This window comes from Olea europaea, chromosome 7 (assembly GCF_002742605.1).
Source record: "Olea europaea var. sylvestris chromosome 7, O_europaea_v1, whole genome shotgun sequence".
In the NCBI taxonomy this organism is placed as follows: Eukaryota; Viridiplantae; Streptophyta; class Magnoliopsida; order Lamiales; family Oleaceae; genus Olea; species Olea europaea.
The window spans coordinates 14,563,804-14,583,512 of record NC_036243.1 but is presented as its reverse complement, the minus strand read 5'-3'; the positions used below and the strand labels follow the sequence as shown (position 1 = coordinate 14,583,512).

At 32.6% G+C, this 19,709-nt stretch overlaps 1 protein-coding gene across 1 annotated transcript; it reads left to right on the top strand.

The window, feature by feature from the left end:
* Positions 1–16,608: 16,608 nt before the first annotated feature.
* On the top strand, positions 16,609–17,601 carry LOC111397097. The gene has a single exon (XM_023023836.1). The coding sequence runs from the start codon at positions 16,667–16,669 to the stop codon at positions 17,441–17,443; it is 777 nt and encodes a 258-aa protein (XP_022879604.1). The 5' UTR covers positions 16,609–16,666; the 3' UTR covers positions 17,444–17,601.
* The last annotated feature ends 2,108 nt before the right edge of the window (positions 17,602–19,709 follow it).

The window sequence follows — 19,709 nt, the reverse complement described above, 5'->3', positions numbered from 1 at the left end:
AGTTTTTCAAGAATTCTAAGGGAAATCACAAATCAATTGGAAGATTGTAACCTGTTCAAAATCACTGTTAATTTATGGATCAAGGTACGCTTCCACATTCTTGTTCTCTTTGATTCAACGTGAAGCATTAAAATTTTGGTGAAAGGATCTGTTGATTTCTTTAAAATCTAAATTATTAAAATTCTATCATGTGGTATCAGAGCGGCTCTATTGTTGAATCTTTGAGAAATTTTGGGTTACTTGATCTTCTTCACGTTATTATTCGAAATTTGGCATGAAATTTGGATCAACTGTATGAGAAATCAGGCTCTGCAATTTCCTACTTAACTTTCTGAAAATTGAATTTTCTTGCATATGTTGGTCTTTGTTGTTATGCCATGAAATCAAATTGTGGGTTGTGCTTTTACTGTTCTTGTTTTGCTTATACGGTTGGCTTAAGTTTGAAATGGATCAAGTTCTGGAACATGGATAAAAGATGTAGAGCCAGTTTGTTTGGACTTGCTTTATCCTCAACTGTAATTCCTGCATCCAATAGTGATTTTTTTACGAATTGGACTAAAGAAGAGGAAATTAAATCAAATTTCGATTTTGAGGAATTACTGGGCATAATTTGTTTTAGAGTTGCTGTATTTTTTTTCGGTTTGGACTAGCTATTTTGGTTTTGATCCCTGCACCACGTAGCACCGCAGCAATGATGTCGCTACTATGTTGGTGCGCTGCTGCCAGTGGCGTTGGCGTGCGGCCGGCTCTATTGTTCCGGTGTAGGGGTGCGCTGGCACTGGAAAAGGAGAAAAAGAATATATATAAATAAATAAAAAGGGTTTCTAGGTGATTTTGGGGACGGGGGCTTCAGGTGCAATTTGGGTTATTCCAGGGACCAACTTGCAATCACCATTTAGGTTAAAATTTAAGGATTCGGCCCTTGTAATTTAGAATTCATCCAATTGGGCCTTTTAAGTTACGGGTTTAATAATTCAACCCCCTAAGTTTGAAAATTATTTAATTTGGGCCATTTAACTTCTAAATTTTGCAATTAAATCCCTCAATGTTCATAATTGATTAAAATTGGCCCCAAAGTTTTAAATTTTTCAAATTTTAACTCCTAAGTATTGAATTATTAACCCTTAGGTCCCTAAAGTTTCCATAGGCATCTATTGATGCAAATTGGGGTTTCTCTTTCTCAAATTTCAGTACTAATACTTCTTTAAGAGGTATTAATTAAGGTTTAATTATTTTGGACAATCTAATTCAAAATTTTGGTAATCATTTATGAAAAATTAAGGTTGTCTAGCATTTTAAGTAAATTAATTGAAACAATATGTCACCAAAGTGGCCTCTTTTGTGTAGATTGGTTTGTTTAGAATGCTTGGATGTTGTGTGTGTGTCTTTTCATGCGAAAATTAATCGGCCCAAAGGAAGGTTAATATCTGGCCGAATTACATACACACTTGTAGTGATGAATGCGTGACAATTTTAAGGTTTCCATGTGAATAATAAATTAATCCAAAGATGGGTTTACTATTTGACAGGAGTTATTGTCAATGTTTGATCACTACACTGAGAGTACCACTTGCAATTAATATTACTGTCCAAAGACTTGATATTGATGTTGCACTAGGTATCTTGAGATGGGATTTACCATTATTTGAATTTATCAATTATTAAATGTGGATATTAAATCGAGCATAATTAATCTTTTTTTTTATTTTGTTCTCTCTACAGCTAGCTCATCTGCTACTATATCTGCCAATATTAATTCTATTCTCATACTTAATGGGACAAACTTCAACGATTGGAAGGAGAACATATTGATTGTTCTTGGCTGCATGGATCTAGACTTTGCTCTTCGGATCGAGCAACCCACTCCTCTTACGGAAGAAAGTTCACCTGATGAAAAGAAGAACTTTGAGAAGTGGGATTGCTGAAATCGTATGAGTCTAATGATTATTAAGCGCGGCATTTCGGAAGCCTTTAGAAGTGCAGATACCGAAGAGGTATCTAATGCCAAGGAGTTCCTTACTGAAATTGAAAAGCGTTTTGCGAAAAACAATAAGGCTGAAATAAGCACTCTTTTGTAGAGCTTGATTTCAACGAAGTATAGAGGCAAGAGGAACATAAGGGAGTACATCATGGAGATGTCTCAAATTGCTTCAAAACTTAAGGGATTAAAGCTCGAGCTGTCTGATGATTTGCTCGTCCATTTGGTATTGATCTCGCTTCCTGCACAATTCAGTCAATTTAAGGTCAGTTATAACTGTCAAAAGGAGAAATTGTCTCTAAATGAGCTCATTTCATATTGTGTGTAAGAGGAAGAAAGGTTGAAGCAAGAAAGGACTGAAAGTGCTCACTTGGCAAGCACTTCTAAGGAAAGGTTGAAGCAAGAAAGGACTGAAAGTGCTCACTTGGCAGGTACTTCTAAGGATAAGGGCAAGAAAAAGAGGAAGGAATATGAAGCTGCTCATAAGGGTCCAGCACAAAAGAAAAAGAAACTTGTTTCTTTTGTAACAAAACTGGACATGTGAAGAAGGATTGTGCTAAATATCGCGATTGGTGTGCAAAGAAAGGTACAATTCTTACTTTGGTCTGTTATGAGGATAATTTAGCTTTAGTACCTAGAAACACTTGGTGGATAGATTCTAGTGCTACTACTCATATAAGTGTTTCTATGCAGGGCTGCCTGAACTACCGAAAGTCAAATGATGGTGAAAGATACATCTATGTGGGTGATGGCAAATCGGTGGAAGTTGATGTAATAGGCACTTTTAGGTTGTTATTAAGAACTGATTATTATTTGGATTTGAAAGACACTTTCGTTGTACTGTCTTTTAGATGGAATTTAATTTCTATTTCTTCGTTGGACAAATTTGGATATTGTTGTTCATTTGGAAACAATCAGTTTAGTCTTTTGTTAAATTCAAATGTTATTGGTACTGGTTCGTTATCTACATATGATAACCTATATTTGCTTGATATTATTGCATCATATAATGAAACATTGCATGTGGAATCACGTGGTACTAAACGCAAATTAAATAAAGAAAATTCAGCAAAATTATGGCACAAGCGCTTAGGTCACATATCAAAAGCTAGAGTTAAACGACTTGTGTCGGATGGTATTTTGGATTTTCTTGACTTTTCGAATTTTGATGTATGTATTGATTGTGTCAAGGGAAAACAAACCAAAACAAAGAGACTAGGTGCTAACAGAACTTCGAATGTCTTAGAATTGATACATACAAATATTTGTGGACCATTCCCTATGGCTTCCTAGAATGGTCAACAATATTTTATATCATTCATAGACGATTACTCACGTTATGAGTACCTATATCTCATTCATGAAAAGTCTGAGTCACTGGATATGTTTAAAATGTTTAAAACTAAAGTTGAAAATCAACTCAACAAAATGATAAAGAGCGTTAGATCTGATCGTGGTGGTGAGTACTACGGCAGATATGACGGATCAGGTGAACAATGTCCAAAACCAGTTACCAAATACCTAGAGGAATGTGGAATCGTCCCTCAATACACTATATCAGGATCAACTAGCATGAATGGTGTAGTTGAAAGACGAAACAGAACTCATAAGAACATGATAAGGAGTATGATTAGTCATTCAAACTAACCAAATCACTCTGGGAGGTATTAAAGACCGCAGCTTATATTCTAAACAGAGTACCAACTAAGGCTGCTGCTAAAACACCTTATGAGCTTTGAACAGGCAGAAAGTCTAGTCTAAAGCATTTTCATGTTTGGGGATGTCCAGCTGAGGTCAGGCCTTATAGCCCACATGAAAAGAAATTGGACTCCAAAACAGTAAACAGCTACTTTATTGGCTGTTCTGAGCGATCTAGGGGCTACAAATTTTATGATCCCACACTTAAGTCAATTTTTGAAACGGGAACTGCAAAATTTTTTGAGCATGTTGAGTTTGGAGGGAGAAATAAGGTTAGAGACATTGTCTTTGAGGAAGAAGTTGAGGGAGGATCGGTCTCGATTCCTACTATTGCTTTTGACAATGTACAGGTAAACCTGTCATTGATCAAGAAGTATATCCAGAATCTCAACAAGACAATGTTGATGAACCTCCCACCCAAAATGAGGTAATTATTCCAAAAGTACAAACTCAACAACCTCAAGAACCAATGTCATTAAGGAGATCCACGAGAGAAAGGAAAAATACTATTCCAGATGATTTTATAGTATTTCTCCAAGAACATGAGGAAAATAATGGAATGATGGAAGATGATCCAATCAATTTCCATCAGGCCATGCAGGGTTCTAACTCTCAAAAGTGGATTGATACCATGATTGAGGAGTATAAGTCTTTGTAAGATAATAAGATTTGGGATCTTGTCCCGTTACCAGAAGGTGCAAAGCTCATTGGTTGCAAATGGATTTTTAAAATCAAAAGGGATTCGAAAGGTAATGTGAAAAGATATAAGGCTCATCTTGTAGCTAAAGGCTTTACCCAAAAGGAAGGCATCGACTTCAAAGAGACGTTCTCTCCAATTTCAATAAAAGACTCTTTTAGGATAATTATGGCACTTGTTGTGCATTTTGACCTTGAGTTATATCAAATGGATGTTAAGACAGCATTTCCCAATGACGACATTGAAGAGACAATCTATATGGTGCAACCAGAAAACTTTGTGTCTAGAGACCCGAAGAATATGATTTGCAAATTAAAGAAATCCATCTATGGGCTCAAGCAAAGCTTCCCGTCAATGGTACCACAAATTTCATCAAGTGATTATCTCATTTGGTTTTGAGATAAATGTTGTTGATGATTGTGTGTATCACAAGTTCAATGGGAATAAGCATATTTTCCTGATTTTGTATGTTGATGACATACTGTTTGCCGCTAATGATATAGGCATGTTGCATGAAACCAAGAGATTTCTGTCAAGGAATTTTGAGATGAAAGATCTTGGTGACGTCTCTTATGTATTAGGGATTCAGATACGTCGAGATTGTTCTTGAGCTATTCTTGGATTGTCATAAAAGAGCTGTATCGATAAAGTACTTAAGAGGTTTTGCATGCGAGATTGCAAACCAGGTGACACCCCTGTTGCTAAGGGAGACAAATTTAGTCTCGAACAATGCTCGCAAAATGACCTTGAAGTTAAGGAAATGTAGAGGATTCCCTATGCATCAGCTATTAGGAATCTAATGTATGCTCAAGTTTGTACACGTCCAGACATAACATTTATTGTTGGAATGCTAGTCAGATATTTAAACAACCCTTGAATGGATCATTGGAAAGCAGCCGAAAGGGTTATGAGGTATTTAAAGAGAACAAAGGATTACATGCTCATATATAACATATCGGATCAGTTGGAGATCATAGGGTACTCCGATTCTGATTTTGCTGGATGCCAAGACAGTAGAAGATCCACGTCAGGCTATATCTATCTGTTAGCTGGAGGAGCTATTTCCTGGAAGAGTGTCAAACAGACACTTATAGCTTCTTCTACCATGGCTGCAGAGTTTGTAGCATGCTATGAGGCATCTAACCAAGGAATATGGCTGCGAAACTTTGTTATTCGGCTACGCATTCTGATCGGCATAGAAAGACCACTAAAGTTATATTGTGACAATAACGTTGCAGTTCTGTATTCCAACAACAACAGGAGCACATCTAAGTCAAAACACATTGACATTAAATTCCTAGTCGTGAAGGAAAGAGTACAGAGTGGACAAATTTCCATAGAACACCTTGGGACGAACTTCATGATTGCGGATCCACTTACTAAGGGATTGCCACCCAAGATCTTTCATGAGCACACTGCTCGTATGGGTGTGAGATTTATTGAGGATATTGTGTTTTAGTGGGAGTTTGTATTCTTATTACTTTATGTTTAATTGGACACATTTGTGTATTTAGGTATTTTTCTGTACAGAAATAAAGTATTCAGTTCATTTCACTCTGTTATTATATTCAGTATTGATCTCACTTAAAATATAAGGTTGGACCAGTTGGAAATAGACATGTTTGGATCACATAACATGTAATTTTCATGCTACACTCCCATAATTAATCTATGTCATTTGGTTGTATGGGTGTACGTGATCATTGATGGATTTAGTCACGTTAAGTGTGACGAAAATTGCTTTGATCCTAATCAATATAACTAATGGACAAGATTGTTTGGAAATACCCTTAATAATGATAGCAAATTTTGAGCTCATAAGGTTATGCACATTTAAAATATTACATATATGGCCCAGTGGGAAATTGTTGGAAAAATTTCATCAATTGGGGTCACACATATATATAATTAAAGTGTGCATTGCTATCTTATAGTTTTAGTCCATTAAAGTGATCTAACGAATTTAATTTTGGACTAATGGATATCAATTATTATAGAATTAAAGTGTAGAGGCCGGGTGGTTGTTTTAAATTGATGAGGAGCCAATTTAAAGCAAACAAAAGATGATAACTACCTACAGTTATTTATCATGGGGTCATGGTCCCCAATTGACATGATATTCCAAAACCTCTGCATCCCCATCAACAGATAGTTTTTCAAGAATTCTAAGGGAACAATTGGAAGATTGTAACCCATTCAAAATCACTGTTAATCTATGGATCAAGGTACGCTTCTGCTTTCTTGTTCTCTTTGATTCAACGTGGAGCATTAAAATTTTGGTGAAATGATCTGTTGATTTCTTTCAAATCTGAATTATCAAAATGCTATCATTCTACAGATTACATTGTCAACAACAACCCCATGTAACTCTCTCTCTCTCTCTCTCTCTCTCTCTCTCTCTCTCTCTCTAGATATTCAGACAAAGGTACATAAATAATTGTGTGTTTTGTTGGAGTGCTCTTTATGTTGGTTATGTGTTGTTGAGGTTGGATATGGTGAGAGGAATACAAATGAGAAGCAGCAATCATTTAACACCTCCTACACTGAAAGAATATTAACAATTTGTGACGTTAGAGAGCTTCAGGTTAGTTTCTTAATTTGCACAAACATGTCGATATGGTCGAGACACATTCCACTCGATTGTTTGGTGAAGTGGAACGTACAACTTTCAATAAACAAGTTCAAATTCATGTATACAGCATGGAAGAGTACGTGTATAATTTATAACAGTACACTGTTCTGAAGAAAATTGTTAAAAATTTGCAGGCCAGACCCATAATATAACGTGCAAGTCAAGAATTGGAGAAGACGAACATGCCGCCTCGTTTTGGACCGTCACACCTCTATTCTTTGACAGGGAAATTCCATGAAGAGATCATTGCAACGTTTCCTTCAAAAGAGAGACTGGGGCACAAGAGGCTCTTCTATATCATCACTAGACATTTAATTAATATAGACGATTAATTGTTTCATATGAAGAAAATAAGGAGTTCGATTGTGACTTTCTTGCACATAGAATTCCAATTTTTATTTCATTTCTATAATTGAATCTCATAATTTTCTTATAAATATATATTTATTAATTAATAGATGAATGACCTAATGAACACTAGTACTCATCTATGCGAAAATTGTCATTTTCTCAACCTTCAAATCTATTCCTTTATTTAAAAATAAATAAGTAAATTATGAACTATACTGATATAAAAGTAAAGATTAGAATATGACTTTCAGTTTAGATGCATAAGGATGACATGATTATATGAATTTGTTCTTCATCAATAAGCCTATCAATGTTTTTTTCTGTTTGACAAATGCTTATTAATGTTTTATTAGAAGGCGTCAAAGTAATCCAAAGTTGAATGTAACCAAAGGATGGTCGAGCTAATTAGGTGTAGCCCTGTTTAGCCCCCGATAAATTCCCTGTTTGGTACTCATTATTTTCTCATTAAAATGAAAAATATGACCGTTATCCATCTCATCAAGCCACTAAATTTGAATTTCTATCTTTTGTGTGGGATTCGTAACGGCTATATTTTTCATTCTTATTCTTCCAAAAATGAGAAACAAACGGGGGCTAAAATTCAATTTTCATATTCTCCAATAAATAATATTATATGTAAACTTAAAAAAATTTCTTTCCTTTTTAACCACGTGTTATTCAAAAAAATTATTATTCCCTTTATTATAATTCAAAATAATGGAGCCCAAACAGGGGCTTAATGCTATTCGTCAGCTATATTAATTGTTAGAAGTTTATGTGAAAGCGGGATGATTGCCACATTCTCAAATTAATTAAAATACATCTCAATTTTAGAGGAGAATGAAATAGTTGTCATATTGTGACATAGACCGTAGATTATCAACACTATCGATGAATAACATTACTGGTTGTCTATTAAAATGTATTGATGGACATTTTGTTTTGAAACCATTCACATATAAATTGAAAATTGAACTATTCTCATCATTTTATTTTATTTTATTTGTTTGTTCTAATTACCGAAACGAATTAGGTCCAAAATTATTTTTATCATGATCTCAACATTAGATTAATTATTGAATTAAGATATATGAAATCACGTGAATAAAGGTAATTAGCACAAAACATCCCTACCTTTCGATGTTTTTGTGGAAATCGTCCCTACCTTTCATTTTTTGGCGGATTATACCCTCACCTTTGCCTTTTTTTTTGCGCAAAACGTCTTTCTGTCAACTCTACGTTAAAATACTCTATTAAATCAAAAGGTAATTAGCACAAAAAGTCCCTACCTTTCAATGTCATTGTACAAAACGTCCATACCTTTTATTTTTTAGCATAATTAGAACAAAAGATCCCTACCTTTCAATGTTATTGTGCAAAACGTCCATACCTTTCATTTTTAGCGTTTTCACCCCTACATTTCACCTTTCATTGAGCAAAAGGTCCTTTTCATCCATTTTTTCAATAAAATGACAATTTTACTCTCCTATTGAAATAAAACAAAAAGAAAAGAATAACCAACATTTGATTGGGACGTTTTTACCCTCCTATTGCAATCATTGAAAGGTATAGACGTTTTATGCTAATTACCCGTGAATAAATTGGTATTTAGAAGAAAAGAATAACCAACATTTTCTTCAAGTGAACATGAAGAATAAGTCAAATATGAAATTTACACAAAAATTTATGGGGTTGCAATTATTCTTTTCTTGAAGGATGAAGAGAATCGGATTGGACCAAACCATAACAAATCTATTTTGGTCCGATTCAATCCCATCACGAGACATGGAAGGGTCCAACTCTAAGATTCAATCCATCAATAATAATAATTGACATGATCTCTCAATCAATTTTAAAAACATTCAACTGCAACTAAGTCAAATTAAATTTATTTAATTTAAATTGCCAATAATTTGTTTGGTAAAGTGGAACGTGCAACTTTCAATAAGCAAGTTCAAATTTCATGAATAAAGCATAGAAGAGTTCATGTATAATTTATGACAGGACACTATTCTGAAGAAATTGTCAATAATTTGTAGGTTAGATTCATAATATTACGTGCAAGTCAAGAATTGGAGAAGACGAACATGCTGCCTAGTTTTGGACCATCATCCCCTTTGCAGCAGTCACACCTCTATTCTCCGACTAGAAATTCCATAAAGAGATTATTGCAACATTTCCTACAAAAGAGAAAAACTCGGGCACAAGAGGCTCTTCCATATCATCACTAGACATTTAATAAATATAGACAATTTATTGTTTCGTATGAAGAAAATAAGGAGTTCGATTGAGAGTTTCCTGCGCATGAAATTCAGATTTTTATTTTATTTCTATAATTGAATCTCATAATTTTCTTATAAATATATATTTCTAATGAGCACTAGTGCTCATCTATGCTAAAATTGTCATTTTCTCAACCTTCGAATTTATTCCTTTATTTAAAAAAATAAATAAATCATGAACTATACTACAAATGTAAAGATTAGAATATGACTTTCAGTTTAGATACATACGGAGGACATGATTATATGAATTTGTTCTTCATCAATAAGCCTATCGATGTTTTTTTCTTTTTGACAAATGCTATTTATAATTTATTAGAGGGCGTCAAAGTAATCTAAAGTTGAATATAACCAAAGGGTGGTTGGGGCGATTAGGTGTAGAAATTAAATGCATAAAGTGTGATTCAACATATTATCATATTAGCCCCAATTTGGCCACCATTAAATTAAAATTTATTTTTCACATTCTCCAATAAAATAATATTACACGTAAATATAAAAATCATTCCTTTTTAACCACACGTTATTTAAAAAATTACTATTCCTTTTATTATAATTGGAAATAATGGGGCCCAAACAGGGGTTAATGCTATTATCAGCTATATTGATTATTAGAAGTTTATGTGAAAACGGGATGATAGCCTCATTCTCAAATGAATTAAAATGCATCTCAATTTTAGAGGAGTATGAAATAGTTATCGTATTGTGACATAGACCGTTGATTATCAACACTATTGATGAATAACATTACTGTTTATCTATTGAAATGTATTGATGGGCATTTTATTTCGAAACCATTCACATAAAAATAAAAAATTGAACGATTCTCGTCACTTTTTTTTTTATTCTAATTATCGAAAGGAATTTTGTCCAAAATTATTTTTATTATGATCTCAACATCAGATTAATTATCAAATTAAATTATACAAAATCATGTGAAAAAGAATAACCAACATTTTTCTTCAAGTGAACATGAAGAATAAGTCAAACATAGATTCACACAAAAATTTACGGGGTTGCAATTATTCTTTTTTGAAGGATGAAGAGAATCGGATTGGACCAAACCATAACAAATCTATGTTGGTCCGATTCAATCCCATCACCAAACGTGGAAGGTGCCAACCCCAAGATTCAATCGCATCAATAATAATAATTGGCCTGATCTCTCAATCTATTCTAAAAACATTCAACTACTACGAAGTCAATATAAATTTATTTAATTAATTACGTTACTTATCGTCAAAAAATTCTATATTAAAATTTTCCATACCAACCACTAACATATATACGTCTTTTTAATTGTTCAAATAATTATATTCTATCGTATATTATGAATTTACTAACATAACAGGTATACGCTTGTACGTAAAAAATGGAGTTAATATAAATTTTATTCAAAATTATGTTATACAAAATTATAAAAGAGCTTGTCTCCTTATCCTAAAATCTTAGGCTTGGTTTAGTATTAATGTAATTATAAAATAATCAACTTTTGTTGTGCTTAAAAAGAATCGATTGCGTGAAGAGTGGACTAAGTGCTGAGTAAATATTTGTTTCAAAATTGTTTTATATATGTTTCAAAATCACAGCATTTTAGTGTTTGGTAAATTAAAATAATTTATATCTGAGTTCGTATAAATTGCTCAAATAGACATTAATTATAATAATATCATTTTTTATTAATATAGAAAAGTAATATTTATCGAATCTCAAAATTTTTAAAAATTTTAAATTACTTTTAATGCAATAGATTTACAACAATTATGCTTCCTAGGATATCAACAAACATAGTACATAAATATGAATAATTTAATTAATTATGGTTAACATGTGTATTATTTATGAGTAATGTTATTTATAGTGGCTTAGTGCGGTAGTCGCCTTATGTAGCATTATACATGGTGATTCGTGATATAATGTATTAATGTGATAATTTTTTTTTGTAAGACGATTGTGATATTGAGTAATTGCAAGTAACATTATTCTTTATCTATAGATAATTGAAAGAATCAAAAGTAGAATCTGAAAAGCTACGGGTTTGTAGTTCCTTAAAATCCGCTGTTAAATGGTATAGATTTTCCTATAAGCCATTTTTAAAAATTCAGCAAATACCTAAAATAACTTGATTGTTAGGAAAAAAGGTTGGTTGGCTCTAAAACCAATCCTAAATGAAGTCTTACTTTAAGATGGAAACTAAAAATATTTTAAAATTGGTATTAAAAGAAAAGGCAAGGAAAACAAAGAGTAGCATACACTTGAGAGTGTAGAAATACACGACAAATTGCAGAGAATTTTTCAGAAAGTGACATGTCCAAACCCTAGCTCAAAATTATTCTGGCTTTTCTTTTGAAATTAATCAGTTTTCAATGGGAATAGTGAAATTATGATTTTATTTCAATGCAGATGTTATGGGCTGAACCGTATAGAATAATGTCTAACTTAAATATCAGAATGTGCTGATGGATTTGAGAGTGTAAACAAGCATATAGCATAAAACTGATAGTATGCTATTTGAGATATTATGATTTTCTTCATATGTTGAAGAATAATAGTAAAACACTTGTGAAATTATATTTTTTCTCTTGACCCTGAACATGTTTGGTTAAGGTAAAAAAGAAGCAAAGTTGCTTTTAAGTCACTTCATGTCTCCATACAAGAGCTTGGATACCTTACTTTTAAGAAGAAAAAAAAAGTTACTATTTTCTAAAGTAACTCTTTCCTTGCTTATTTTTAACACTTGCCAATAATATATATATGTATATGTGTGTGTGTGTGTGCGCGCGCGCGCTCGCGCGTGTGACTAATTGAAAATGTGACTAATTAATTAGAAAAAATTTCGGAACGGATAATCAAACCAATTTAAACAAATACAAATTGAAATGATATTATATGATGTATAGCCAATATAGTACATTGGATTAAGGTTTACAACAAAAATTAAATTGGTTTATACATTCATGTTGTTAAATGTCAGGTCCCCAAATCGAGGAATCGTGACACTGTTTGAGAATCTAGAATTTCAATGGTGCCAATGTTGAAATTGAGCTGATAAGTCATGATTGCATACTCTAGTTTATCATCAAATTCATTGCCATTACTATGAAGAATATCAAGATAACCAAATTGATTAAAATACTTCTTGACTTAATCCCTGTTTGGTGCCAAGTATAATTTAGATTTTAATCTAAATCAAAGTTAACAATTAATTACTCTTCAATTACACATTTCATCAATCTCTATCAAAATTTACTAAAAATTTGATTTCAATTCCCATCAAATGGGCTTTTAATATAGTCCTTCCACATTGTCGCCCTTACAGTAGCTTTGCAGGTTTTTGAGATACTGGAATCCTGATATTTGAATGATGTTGTTTGCCTGGCCCTTCTGCTTGAGAGTGCCGCACAAAGTATGAGGGACTAGGAAGATGAAAGGCTTGACTAACAAATAACAATGACTGCCATGACAATATTGCGTATGAAAGAATTAACCTGATGAGATTTCATTCTTGACGTTAGATCTTAATTTTGCAATTTGTGATGCCTTGACCAAGTTGACGGTGTAAATGACTGATTTTGCATTTTCATGAAACCAAACACAATGTGTTTTACTTTTTGCCAAAACAAGACAAAATAAAAGATCCCATCGATTCTCTCATAATTCCTACAAATCTTTTTTTTTCTTTTTTCAATCTAAAAGTCATATTTTTGAATCAAATGCGTGACATAGTTCACCATTAATTGTGCCGTTGTTCCCGTTATTAAATCCAATAAAGCCCAGTTTTCTATCCAGGCTTACGTATATTGATTCCTTTAGAATTTTTAATTTTTAAAATTTTATTTTTAATGTATTTATTCTTCTTAAAAAACCCTTTTACATAAACATGATTAACTGCATAATACAGCTTTAGCTAACATCAATACGCAAGATTTACAGTTAATCAATCGACAAATGACACATAATCACAACATTTTTTATCCCACCAGTTTTTGCCTCCTAAGCTAACATTAAAATATGAGAAATCACTTCAATTATGCAAATATTTTCAAATCAAATAGGAAACCCAAGAATTGATACTTCACTGAAAACAAAATTGAATTCATTGTTCATTGTGTTCATGTAAACTTTAATGTCGTTTAAATATAAAAATAGTAATTTCGTAAAGTTACTCTTTAAAATGAAACTATGAGACTTGATATAGTATCAAAGTTTAAATAAGTTCAGAAAAGTTACTCAATAAGTGCAAAGTTCAAAAATTCGTAATTCGATGTGTGGAAAGCTCAAACGAGAAATCGAGTTTTACGATTGAACCATTACGAAGGGCATAAAGGGTGAAATCTCATTTTACTTAAATAAGAAAATAATAATCAAAATATTAAAGTTCGTTGACAAAGTTGAACGTTTAATATAAAGTTCAAAACTACAATCATATCATATATACGACGAAATAGAATGAATTGAATCACTATTTTGTGATAGGCAATTATCTAGAGCATACAAATTATTTCTTTTCTTATTTTTCAATCCCGTGAGTTTTTCGTGGCCTAACCTAACATTAAAATATGAGAAACCCATTCAACTATGCAAATATTCTCAAATCAAATAGGAGAGCAAGAAATTTTGTATTCCACTAGAAACAAAATTTGGAATGAATATCCCTTCATATACGCTAATAATTAATATTAAAATTAGCAATTTATCATTACTTTAATGCCAAGACGATAACGGTGATTAAAATGCAAAGTTTTTATGTCATATATGCACACGAGGCACGAATCCAACGGCTGACAAAGTATTATTTGGCAGACACGTAGCCAAGAAAATCAAGATTGATGGGCCGCAATTAATAAATTTTATGGATACACTTGTAAGACAAGAAATTAACAAAATTAAAGGAGCTATATTTAGTGGGTCCCACATCCCCAATTATTTGCATAAGATCAGGATGGACTTCTGGCAAATCATTTTTGGCCTCAATTCTGGAGTTTTGTATCAAACGTGAAAATAACATATGAAAAAGAAAAGATACAGCTAGAACATTTGCAATGATTACTTAATCATGCAAAACTTAATCTTAATTAAACAATACATAAGCAAGAAATATTGTCTTAAATTAGATATCTTATCGACAATAATACTATTATAATTAATATATAAAGGTATGTTGAAACGATACTAAAATTTAGATTTATTTTTTTTTTTCAATTTGATATCTTATCTACAATAATACTATTATAATATATAGAGGTATGTCGAAACGATACTAAAATTTTGAATTTTTTTTTTTCATTGGCATAGATATTGCAGAATTTGTGTGATATATTAAGCTATCAAGACAAAAGTTACTCCGCTGGTAAGACGCTAAGGCCATGGTTGGTTTGCCGTTTTTGGCCCATTTTTCGTTTTCCGTTTTCGAAAATGCGGAAAACACGTTTGGTTCGTCGTTTTCGAAGACGCATTTTCAAAAATGAGTTAAAATTTATAACTGAAAATGGAAAACGACTTTTTATCGTTTTCAGTTATAAATGTCGAAAACGCTCAAAACGCAGAAAACGAGCCGTTTTCCCAGAAAATTAAAAATCGTTTGAAAATGAAAACACAAACCAACCACTATCTAATCTTTTCCGAGGGCTTGCATCAAAGATAAGAGTTGGCACTTTGATGTTCACTCTTCATTATCTCGAATTGAAGTTCTTTTTTACGCATGTTACTTTTGGAGTAAATTCATTAAGCACATGTTTGGCTTAGATTAAAATTAAAATTTTAATAGATTTAGATACAAATTGATCAAATATATGACCAAAAATTTGATAAAAATTGTGAGTCACACAAAATTTTAATTGAAAATGAATTTGAGAAAAAAATTTAATAGCGTCAAGCTTTTATGTTGAACAGCTTGATAGAATATTGATTCATATGAAATCAAGCTTTTATGCTGTACAGCCTGATAGTATATTGATTTATATGAAATCAATCATGCATATTTTCCAAGCTATGTGCAACTCAGCAAATTCAGGAGTAGACCAGAAATCTTTCTTCAACATTAATCATACTTAATACGGTACACTGATTAAATTGAAAAGGATAGACTGCCAAAATTTTTGTCAATTTATGCACTGAATTTAAATAACTAACACATGCAGGTAATGTAAATTAGATAGTATTTATAATATTTGCTATATCTATGAATTATATGACATGTACGTGATGGAGGTCTCACATTAGTTGATTGGACATCGATAATGCCTATTAGATTGAGCCGGATCAAATTAAACGATTCGTTCTTGTAATTTGACTTGGTTCAATGGCTTATCTTGGCTCGCTCCCACTAGATATAAGTAAGTCCATTTATACTCATTTAAAGTGTGTTCATCAAAACTCTAGCCAAATTACCACTCACCCATTTCTTCTAAACTCATTCTTCTTGTTCGGATACTTGACTTGACAATCAAAGTGGAACAATTGTCTGACTTTATCTTGGAAAAACGTCCTTTATATTATAATGATAGAGTAATGTTATTTAGTCTCACTGAAGTTACAACCTCAGTTTAGGTGATGTTAATGTGGCATTAAATGATATGTGAAATATTTAATTTCGCATTCCATTCAACTTATCATTTAGAGCCACATAAATTGAGCTTGTAACCGTATTGAGATTGCATAGCATTATTCATAAATCATAATGATATGTTCTAGTCTGCTTGTGATGCATGGAGGTGGCTGATTCTACTGGCCACATAATCGTACAAATTCTAAGTCAACAATATTTTTGTTGAAATTATATAAAATTTAATTTATTCTATAGTACTCTTCAACTATACATATTTATCAGTTCTCAATTATTAGCCACGCTTGATTGCGGTTCGGACCTGTCTTTTTCTCTTAGAATCCCTCCTATAAATTCGCTCACTCAACAACTTCATTAAATGAAATCCAACGCCCCTTCAAAAACCCAAAATCTCTCTCTCTATCTCTCTGTGCCACCCCAACCCCCCCCCCCCCCCTCCACGGAACATCTCAACTCTCCAGAAATGGCAGTGCAATATCTTGATTTCCCAGAAAATTCATTGAATTTGCATAAATTTAAAAAGCAACCCCAAAAAATTACAAATTTAAAATCCTTTTGGGCCTTCCTATTATCTATTTTCATCTACATTTCAATATTTTATATTTTTAACCTCTCCCCTTCCACTGTTTTAAGTACCACCAAATTCTGGTTTTTTATATCAAACACCATTATTCTCATCATTGCAGCTGATTTTGGCTCTTTCTCTGCATCAAAAGAGAATGATTTTTTCGAAGACTACTTTAAAAATGCTAGAACAAGAAATATTTCATCTGTCAGAACTCAAAAAATCCCATATGATCAAAAGGAGGATATAACTGATCCGAAATTACCCGAAGAAAAGATTATAGAAATGGCAGTGCATGTACCTGTGCCGCTGCCAGTGGCTCATAAGACTACTGAAACTAAGGAAGAAGATAAACAGATAATTATAGCCAACGAGAACGTCGAGAACTTGAATGAAAAAAGGCAAGAAATTGATCAGAAAAATGGAGCTGGCCAAGAGAAGGAGAAGAAGAAGAAAGCAAAATGCGTTCGCTTTAATTCTGAGAAAATATTGATCGCTGCAGAGGAAGAAGAAAAATTTGTCTTGCAGAGGTCACTGTCTGATATGGATGAAGGGAGGGTCGAAGAAAATGAGTTTTCAGCCATGTCGGACGAGGAACTGAATAGAAGAGTTGAGGAGTTTATTCGAAGGTTTAACAGACAGATTAGGGATCAGGCAGTCAAAAATAAGCATTGATAGTTTTAGGAAAATGATATTTCCAGAATCTGAATGTATTTTGCTGTCCCTGTTTTTCATTTTGTTTATCTTGTCTTTGTTATTTTCAGTGGCGGGCTGTAAATTGAAGGTTGGTTTTATGTCGAGAAATTAATAATCATGAGGAGTTCGAACTACTATTACCCATTCGTTATTGGAAAATGACAAATCTGTCAAAAATACCTCACAATGGTCAAAGTAGAATATGTTAACATCATAATACTTGTTAAGATTTGAAGTTTCATCTAAAATCCCCTCATAAACTTATAATTCACTCTATATTTAGTCGATGTAGAACTTTGCTCCGTTGAACTAAGTGTCTCATAATCTATTAGCCTTTTTCCTTAAATCAAGAAAGATCATATGCATCATCAAGGCCCAACTCTTCAACCGCGTCACGGAATACCACCTTACATGGACACACAGTTGCCTTCAAAGTTAACTACAACTTTTTCGGCTTTTATGATTCAATATGGGACTCGCCCGTTGCATTTGTTCATCTTGAAGCATCCACAAGGTTAAGTGTCCTTAAAAAACTATTATTTGCTCATGTTTAGCTTATGTCGGGCTTCATTTGCCTTTCCGTGACAATTTTTCCTTTAAAATGTCAATTTTATCCAAATTAATTTAGAACGGAGGATTCTTGTTTCAAATGCCACCTTCTTTCACTGGTCATATTGCTTGCCCTATTCCAAGCTACTCCCATTCCGTCTCCCCCAACTGCCATTAACATCCCTCCCCGTCATACAAAATTATTGTCCTTTATTTTGTCAATTTAAAATATCAAAACGTATCTTACTAATTCTACAACAAGTCAAGAGATCGAGGTATGCATCAGATACATGAATGGACACTTGCATGATTGCGGTTGGGATGGATGCACATGAAATAATATATAGATAAATTAAGAATTCAACAGTGGAGCAAATTTCTTGTTGAAATGACAATAATTACTAGGGCCTTGTAATTACTTGTTTGACTCTTCTATCAATCGTGGAGCTGTGCTTGACGTCCAGGTCACAGGCTCCCCACCAATAGGGGGGCGCCAAATGGCGCCTTGAACGTGTATCTTTTTCCGTCAGTCATGTTCCTCAATTGTGGGATTTCTTGGAAGTCATTGTCAGACTAATTGATCATGCTGGTACATTTAGAGCTTGTTTGAACCACATTATTTCAAAAAAAATATTCTTAAATAGTGATTTGACATCATTTCAATCACATATTTTTCAATAAAATAAAATTATACGCAAATCAAAAAAAATTTCTTATCTTTTAACCACACATTTTCCATCAATACACTATTCAAGAATGTATTATTACTAAAATAATGTGGCTCAAACACCCCCTTAATAACTACTATTAAACAATTATTGATTCATACAAAATCATGGAGTACTCTTGAGATTTCACGTGGAGGAGAATAAAAATAAATAAATGTCTTTTTTAAACATTTAATTCATATTTTGTAGAAAACAAAATTCATATGTTAATTTAAATTTAAGTCAACAATCAATTTTAAGCACGTGGTTCATAGAATTCGCAACTTTTCAATAATATATTTTATCAAATTTTATCAAAATTTACTAAAAATTTGATTTTAATTCCTATCAAGCAGGGGCTTATGCTTGTATGCGAGATGATTCATGTCCTGTTTGAATTGTATTTTTTTTAAAAATACATTCTTAAATAGCAATTTGACATTATTTTAATCAAATATTTTTCAATAAAATATTATTACACGTAAATTCAAAAAAAAATTATTTTTAACTACATATTCTCCATTAATTTATTATTCGAAAATACTTTTTTTTTTAAACAACGTGACTCAGACACACACACGCACACAATTTTGAGACAATCAATTATCAATCATTAACATGCAATTTGGCATATACGGATTCCAAAGAGTAGACCAGAGACAAGAAATAGTGATCAGCATTAAACCCTTGTGGCTACGTGTGCTTCTCTCTTGTCATTTTCGTTTGGGGTAGTGGGGATGTAGTGAGCTGGGGGTTGAGGACATGTAGTTGTCCTAATCAAATGGGGGACCACACCTACAAAATCAGTACTTGTGAATACTATTCCAAAGTTCAATGTAACTGTTCTTCTTTTAATTAGGGCATCTCCAACCCAGCACCAAATTTTGCACCATTTTGCACTAAATTTTGCACCAAACTAAAATTCATCTCCAACCATTACACCAAAAATTACACCAAATGAACAATATTTAACCATTTTCTTCCATTTT

Coding starts and splice junctions, on each gene's coding strand:
- LOC111397097 (XM_023023836.1), top strand. CDS start 16,667: ATGGCAGTGCAATATCTTGATTTCCCAGAAAATTCATTGAATTTGCAT.